The sequence below is a fragment of the Protobothrops mucrosquamatus genome, unplaced genomic scaffold (genome assembly GCF_001527695.2).
Source record: "Protobothrops mucrosquamatus isolate PMUCROS unplaced genomic scaffold, P.Mucros_1.0 scaffold298, whole genome shotgun sequence".
Taxonomy (NCBI): Eukaryota; Metazoa; Chordata; class Lepidosauria; order Squamata; family Viperidae; genus Protobothrops; species Protobothrops mucrosquamatus.
The window spans coordinates 611,775-620,477 of NW_015386641.1; the positions used below are offsets into that span (position 1 = coordinate 611,775).

An 8,703-nucleotide genomic window follows, 5' to 3' on the forward strand; every position below is an offset into this window, starting at 1 on the left:
AGAGAGAGAGAGAGAGAGAGAGAGAGAGAGAGAGAGAGAGAGAGAGAGAGATTAGAATAACTCTGAGAGAGAGAGGGAGACTAGAATAACTCTTTTGCAAAGGGAATTTGAATATAAAAGCGTGTAACACCTGCTTTGAACTAAAAGTGGAAAATAGTATGTTAATTTTGGGAAACACTGACCCACACAGCACCTGCCTCAAGCAGCAGATCCTCGGGATCTGAATTAAATCTGTTTATTGTTTTATATTTATTTAGCCCTGATTAGCTGGCTGTCCAACTAAAATAATTCCAAATTCGAGTTCTGCCAAATTCAAAAGCAGCACGAATGAACCCCCAAGTTGCCGTAATAGAGCTGTCCGCACTCTCAGAGAGTACTAATGACCAGATGACTGCAAAGAAATACAATCCTTCCATTTCCCCCTCCATCCTATTCTCAACTATCAGTACTTATCCTTCTATCCCCCCCCCCATCAGAACTGATGAAGCTTCTTGGATGAGAAGCGAAATGTCATTTTCTGTTCTCTCAGGGAAGCCTTTTGAAGAAAAAAGCACATTTGAGACAACTATGATCTGGATGACTGAGAATCTCCATAGACATTTGCTTAGGCAAGACTCATTTCAGGTTGCCTTGCATATAATAATCTAACCAAGATGTAGCCCTGTGTAAATGAATCTCAGCTAAGTGATGGATTTTCATGCTTCTTTTCTTCCTGTGAGGAAAATTTAATGGGGATTTATTCTGAGTTTTTTTTCTTTCCAGCTCATTTCTTATATATATAAACCAAGAATCATAACTTCAGATAATTGCTACTTCTTTATAATCTAATTCCTGTTTAGTTGGTGAGCATTTGACTAATTTGCATTAAAATATGATTGTTAAATGAAGCTGAATATTGGTTTAAGTCCTCTTTTCTGGCTATGGTTTTGGCTCACAGTAGCCAACCATACTTATGTATAAATATGGCCTTTAAACTGTGCAACAGAGTCATGATTCATTTTAATTTGATAGAACCTCATAAGCTGTTGTTTAACGAAGATGTGTATATAGGTTGCCCTCAAGTTATGACCGTTTTAATTCAGAAACTCTTCCAAGTTATAACAGTAGAGAACATGGGGAATTTACAACCAGTCAACAAAGTTGCAATCATCACAGCATCCCCACGGTCCCATAATTGCAATTTGGCACCTTGACAACAGACTTTTACTTACAAAGGGTTGCAGAGTCCCTTGATTATGTGATTGCCATTTGTGATTTTCCCTACCAGCTTCCCACTAGGAAAGTCATTGATAAAGCCAGTGGGTAAGGTCATAAATTGCTCCCGTAAATTGCTCCCATTCCCACCATTTTTACATACAGTGGAAATTTGGGCAGAATTCTAGCCTTGTAACTTTGGATGATTTATGATGTTAGTGAAATTAATTGGCCTGTTCTCTTCTAAACAAAGTCTCTGCCCCATAGATTTTCCTCTAGATGTTTTGGGAGTACAATTCCCAGAAAAGAACTCTAGGAATTAGGATCCCAAGATCGCTGGAGGTTAACAGTTTGAGGAAGTTTACTTTTAAGCTATTATGTCTGTGGTTTTTATTTTCCATTTTACCTAGATTTATGTAACTTTTAGTTCAGGATTCTAATCCTTAAGTTACACTATATTTACATTTGATCCTCCAGAAAGGAATTTTTTCACATCCAAGGCTGGAGCTTTGAGTGGAAACTTTTAAGTCTCTTGCTTATATAACCACATACTTTGGTTACAATACTGGAATACTGAGGTGATGAGTTTTGTGATTTTCATATGTTCCTGAGATAGTTCTTCACATATGTAAAACTGAATGCGACTGTGATTAAATATATATATATATATCTAGATGCAGATGTCAAAAACTTCATCCATGTGAGTAGCAATTTGGTCTGTATTTAATTCTCACATTGTGCATTTTTTCACAAAGTAGTTTCAAACATTTTAAAACTAAGCTGCAACTGTTTCTTTTACGCGAGGACAGTATTCACATTATGTGGTTTACTACGTTCTTTATACAACCTAAACGTTGCTTGCAGATCTTTGTGAATGTTTCTGCACATAGCTGGATCTCTAGGTAGGATCAAGAGTTAGTGTGCCATAAATAGCAACAAGACCAAGTTTTGAATTTGACATCTCTAGCTTGTATCTTGTACCCTGTGAATTGACTGAGTTTTTCTGTATCAATTGTTGTTCTATCTTTCAGTTGCTTCTGACTCTTTATAACCCAATAAACATCACTTTTCTGCATCAGTAATAGTTCCCTTGAGTTCTTGTAAATGTACACTTATGTCATCAGTGACAGTCACTAGCCACCTTACACCATACAACAAAAAAGATGTTCAGACTTTGGAAAAAGTTCAGAGAAGAGCAACTACGATGATCAAAGGCCTGGAGACTAAAACATATGAAGAACGGCTGCAGGACTTGGGTTGGCCAGTCTAAATAAAAGAAGAAATAGGGGTGACATGATAGCAGTTTTCCAGTATTTGAGGGGCTGCCACAAAAAACAGGGGGTCAAATTATTCTCCAAAGCACTAGAGGGCAGGACAAGAAACAATGGTTGGAAACCGATCAAAGAGAGAAATATCCTGGAATTACGGAGAAACTTCCTAATCGTGAGAACAATTAACCAGTGGAACAGCTTGCCTTCAGAAGTTGTGGGTGCTCCATCACTGGAAGCTTTTAAAAAAAGACTGGACAGTCACTTGTCTGAAATGGTATAGGTTCTCCTGCTTGAACAGTGGACTGGACTAGAAGACCTCCAAGGTCCCTTCCAGCTGTATTCTATCTTGTTTTATGTCAGTCTCTCTCAATTGCCTTCCCTGTTCCAATCTTCAAGGTCTTCTCCAATGTTTTTCCATTATGTGTGTAAAATATCAAAGCTTTAATTTCATAATGATGTTTCCAGTGAGTGATCTGCTTTTATTTCATTTAGGACAGGTTTATTTATTTAGACCATTTATATGGCCACCCAAGATGATTGTAAGCAGTGTAGGGAAGTTTGTTCTTGCATTCCAAGGTTCCTCAACAATTTCCCTAGTATTGTACCACAGTTCAGAGGAATCAACTTTTCATTGTTCAGTTTTGATGATTATCCAAAGAGATATTATAATTGGAATAAATATTGCCTTGACAACATCTTCTTAAGTTGTCAGTATTCTATCTCTGCAGTTTAATATTTCTCCAAACTTGGCAACTTTAAGACTTGTGAAATTCAGCTCCCAGAATTCCTCAGCCAGCCATGCTGGCTAGGGAATTCTGGGAGTTGAAGTCCACAAGTCTTAAGTTTGTAGACCTCTGGTCTAGATCTACCATAGTTCTCTCAAATAGTAGACATCCCTTTATTGCATGGCTACGAATATCATTCTTGTGACTTTTTGTGATTATGAAAAATTAAGTTTGATACTGTCAGCTTCCTGTTGTTTAACTTCCCACTGGGTTGTCATTGCCTGTTGACATTATCTGGTTTTTGACCATCAGCAAGAGTCCCCTTAAGTCTTCTTCTCTAGCTATTATCAAACAGGTATCTTTAGCATATCTGAGCGTATCTTTGAAGGATCATAATTCTGATTTATTGAACCATTCAGATTTTTTAAGTTGTTATATAGTTGCTTCCTTAAATGTCTTCGCTACATCTGAGTAGCTCCCTGTGAATGTAATTATCCAAAATTATTTTGTAGTATGTAGTAACACCTAAGTTTTTATTACCATTGTAAAGCATCAATCAACAATTTCTGGTGCAGTTTAGATTTTGAGATATAGCAAGAGCTATTCTTATTGGATGAAAATGTATCAGTCATGAAAGTCAATATGATTATTTCAGCCTCATGTTGTTACTCCAAATGTAAACCAGGATGTACCCATGTTTGATACTCAAGATTTGTGAATCAGATCTGGGTGTAAGCACGATAAACCAAATTGCTCGAAGTTGACATAGGTGTTTGATTGTAACTAGGAGTGTTGGAAAGGTTACTGCAAACCTGTGTTTAGAAACTCTTAACAAAAATACTCTTGTATCTGGAGAGATGTGTGGCTACTGCCCTTGTATTAGTTTATTTCATGTTACTTTAGAAACAGTTGTGCATTCTCATAACTATCATGTAGGTGTGTGAGAAGGAAAGTATGGTTTGCAGGAAACCAGAACACATTGGAAGCAGTGGTTGCTTCAACATCAACAATACCATTACAAGAATAGCTGCAGCCCAAGTTTGTCTATCTATCATTTGTTAGTATTGATAATCTACCCCCAAAGCCAGAAGACTCTAATATGCAATCCGTACAAAACCAGTCAAGATAGATTCTCTCAACTGGGGAAATAAGTATAAAAGTGTGACTTTCTCTTCCATGTAACCCCCCAAATATGGGCTTTATAACAAAACCAAATTATCCTGGAAATTTTCAGCAGAGTGCACTACATTAATTGTGTTTCAGTTAATTAATTTTCTTTTTTCCTGTTCCACAGGACCTGCAGAGGTACCTATGATGTCCCCCAATGGATCTATTCCTCCCATACATGTGCCTCCAGGTTATATATCACAGGTATGTTTCCTTCAGCAGGAGAATGTGGCACGGCTGGATTGTGTAATCTCCACCAATTCTGTAATGGCATTTCTGTAATTTCTCTCTTTCGTTTAAAGAAAAACAGTCAAATGTCAAGCTTTCAAGACTGGCTTCAAAGGCATGATATGAGTGTATGTGGACAGTGACTAGTTAAATCTAAAAAACAGCATAGGTTTTATTCCCAACAGCAACTCTTTGCCCGGTACTTAATTACTATGAGCTGTAGGGAAAGAATTCTTACTCACTGTGACATTATAGTGCATTGCCTTATTTTTTTTCAGGCCATAAGGGAGATAATTTTGACACTGGTTTATAAGTCAGGCATTTCTAGTAATTCTGTTTTGGCTTCTTTTATTATGACAGTTCCTATTTTTTACTCTGTCAGATGAAATGTTTATTATGTCATCTCTTGGGTTGAGTATCAACTGCTTTTTCCACCTCAGCTTAATGCATTTCCATTGCAAAAATGGATAAGGATTTCATTGATTGTTTTTCCTTTCTGTCTTGGTAGAAAAATCAAATACATTCTGTGATTGATTTCCATACATTTAAACATATAGATCAGAAGGAGCTGAAATATGTTCTTAATAATGTTGCTAGTTTCCAGCAACTGACCAGGTATTTGTTAATCTGGGAAGACATCCAGAGTTCTGCCTATCTTAAAGAGACTCTCCCATTTCCATCTGGTAGGCCCTGTCAGCTTATTTTCTTTTAAGTGCTCCAGGATGAGATAGTTATGGTCCTTTTGCTGATGCTGAACTTGTGAAGGAATGTAGAACTGACCTTGGGAACAAAAAAGGAGTGAGAGAGCCATTGAGGAGGGACTTGCGGGACAGATTCTGAGAAAGCATGAGAAAGAAATTCAAATTTATCTCACCTTGATTTTTATTTCATTTTATTTTATAAAATAAAATGGTATACTGTGGAACAGGGAGTAACTTAGGCTTTCAAAATTCTGATAACCTACCTTACTACAATAAGGTGCATTCCTAAAATCCTTGCCATGTCTATCTCTTGATCTAGCCTACTTCAAGGGATATTTATTCATAATTCTGTCATGATTTTATTATCATATTTGACATTCATTTTTGATACTTATTTTAAATTATGCTTTATTAGGGCATTTATTTATTTAATCAATCGAGTTATAGAGTTTTCCAGTCAACACTAGCGTAAGGTGATGTGCATGATTGAAAACAATGAATAGTTACAAAAGCTAAGAAGCAGTGATAGATGAAAGCAGCGTAGGCATACGGCCTCCTAATTGAAAAATAAATGGTGCTGGTACCCAAGATAAATCTGTGCCAGGGTTCTCCAAGTCGCAACTGCCACCTGCTCTTTGACCAGGAACCATGAGTCCCACCTAGAAGGAATTCTGTAGGGTGATTCCATCCATAACCATAGGCAAAAAGTCTCTGTATCCAGGTGGCCCAAAAATACACAGCTGCTCAGTCTTATCAGAGTTGAGTCCGAGGCTGCTCTTCTGAAACCAGTCCCATAGCTTCAAGACACTGAAAGAGAATCTCATTGACGTTACTTGGCAGACCAAAGATTAAGACATATAGCTGTATTTAATCAATATACTGACAATAACTAACCTGGTGCTGGTGGATATTAGTCAGTATCCTCACCTAGAATCAAGCCTGAGGCAGTAAATCTAGTGAGGATTGAGGATTAGACTCCATCAGTACCAAAACTAATCCTAGAGGAAAGAGGGAAACCACCATCATGCCTCCCAGAAGGATGCTATGATACAATCTGCATGTCTTCAAGACATTGTGCCCAACTAAGAATTTTTATTTCCACTTCTGGAATTCCACTGCTAGTAAGTCCAAACACAAATTCCCAGAGTTCTCTTTCGCAAATTTGTTAAGATGAAAGACTTGTGGTACAAGAATTTCCAACAGCTGGAATTTAGAGGCAGCATATTTATGTATCAGTCAAACATTTAACAAGCTCATAACCAATCCTATGTAAGGTAGAGAGATGGACAGACATACAAACATTCACATCTTTCTGCAAGCATTTTTAATAAGTCACAATTTTAAAAGAGTATATTTATTAAATGTTCTTATGCTTTGTATAAACTTTGTTTATACATCATCCCTGAACCCTATCCTACTTCCACGTTAACTCCAAAAATAGCTTCATGTGGAGCAGGTTACAGTAGACAAGTTGTAGCCAAGGCATGAGGGTCTTATGTCATTATCTGAATAAGATCTGAATTAGAGTAAGAACTATGTAGGAATGAAGTTAAAGCAAGTCAAGCTCCACTTCTGGTAACTTCACAAATATGTCTGTGAGATTTTCTTGGCAATAGATGAACTTGGTTTACCATTACGTTCCTCTCTAGGAAGCTATTTTCCAGATGTCCAAATTTAGTCTCCGGTTGTGGGATTTCTGGTAATCTCTCATCCAGCGCTAACTATATCTGAGTATGCTTAACTTTTCAATATCAACCAGGATTGGTTCAGTGCTGCAGTTGTACTACATTAGAAGTCTCTAATTAAAAGGAAGAAATAGCACAGGATGGGGGAGATTTGAGAGCAGCTGTCAGTCAAAGTAAGTTCAAGTCTAGGCCAGATAGAGGAAAACATCTGATCTTGTATAAAGCTGCTTCTTCTGCAGTTGTGTTGCTTAATGGCTCCCAGTTTGCCAGGGAATCAATTGCTTATCATTGTTCTCAAGTCCCATGCAAAGCAAGTTTCATGAAATACTCTTTTTNTCGCTCTCCCGAGATAAAGGGAGAGCTTTTGGGACTCTACTCCTATCCAGGAGTACTCACCTCGACCCCTTCTCCCGGGGCACAAGGTTCCAAGCCGCTGAACAGCTGCTGACCGCTGTTCATGCTGGCTCTGACGCCTTCCCAAGCGGACGGCTCCGAAAAGAGCCGCCATCGGCGCGCCGTCCCACCGGAAGTCGACCGCCATGTCTATCTCTTGATCTAGCCTACTTCAAGGGATATTTATTCATAATTCTGTCATGATTTTATTATCATATTTGACATTCATTTTTGATACTTATTTTAAATTATGCTTTATTAGGGCATTTATTTATTTAATCAATCGAGTTATAGAGTTTTCCAGTCAACACTAGCGTAAGGTGATGTGCATGATTGAAAACAATGAATAGTAACAAAAGCTAAGAAGCAGTGATAGATGAAAGCAGCGTAGGCATATGGCCTCCTAATTGAAAAATAAATGGTGCTGGTACCCAAGATAAATTTGTGCCAGGGTTCTCCAAGTCGCAACTGCCACCTGCTCTTTGACCAGGAACCATGAGTCCCACCTAGAAGGAATTCTGTAGGGCGATTCCATCCATAACCATAGGCAAAAATTCTCTGTATCCAGGTGGCCCAAAAATACACAGCTGCTCAGTCTTATCAGAGTTGAGTCCGAGGCTGCTCTTCTGAAACCACTCCCATAGCTTCAAGACACTGAAAGAGAATCTCATTGACGTTACTTGGCAGACCAAAGATTAAGACATATAGCTGTATTTAATCAATATACTGACAATAACTAACCTGGTGCTGGTGGATATTAGTCAGTATCCTCACCTAGAATCAAGCCTGAGGCAGTAAATGTAGTGAGGATTGAGGATTAGACTCCATCAGTACCAAAACTAATCCTAGAGGAAAGAGGGAAACCACCATCATGCCTCCCAGAAGGATGCTATGATACAATCTGCATGTCTTCAAGACATTGTGCCCAACTAAGAATTCTTATTTCCACTTCTGGAATTCCACTGCTAGTAAGTCCAAACACAAATTCACAGAGTTCTCTTTCGCAAATTTGTTAAGATGAAAGACTTGTGGTACAAGAATTTCCAACAGCTGGAATTTAGAGCCAGCATATTTATGTATCAGTCAAACATTTAACAAGCTCATAACCAATCCTATGTAAGGTAGAGAGATGGACAGACATACAAACATTCACATCTTTCTGCAAGCATTTTTAATAAGTCACAATTTTAAAAGAGTATATTTATTAAATGTTCTTATGCTTTGTATAAACTTTGATTATACATCATCCCTGAACCCTATCCTGCAAAAATGTAAAGTACTATAGGAATATTCTCATTCTCTCTCTCTCTCTCTCTCTCTCTCTCTCTCTCTCCTCCCT

General features: G+C 37.9%; 1 protein-coding gene across 1 annotated transcript in view; it reads left to right on the forward strand.

Moving 5' to 3' along the window:
- Nucleotides 1–8,703, forward strand: part of FNDC3B (fibronectin type III domain containing 3B) — a 201,170-nt gene that overhangs the window by 83,007 nt on the left and 109,460 nt on the right. Inside the window, exon 3 of the mRNA XM_015814932.1 lies at nt 4,485–4,561. Coding sequence (XP_015670418.1) covers nt 4,485–4,561 — 77 coding nt within the window. The remainder of the gene's footprint in view (nt 1–4,484; nt 4,562–8,703) is intronic.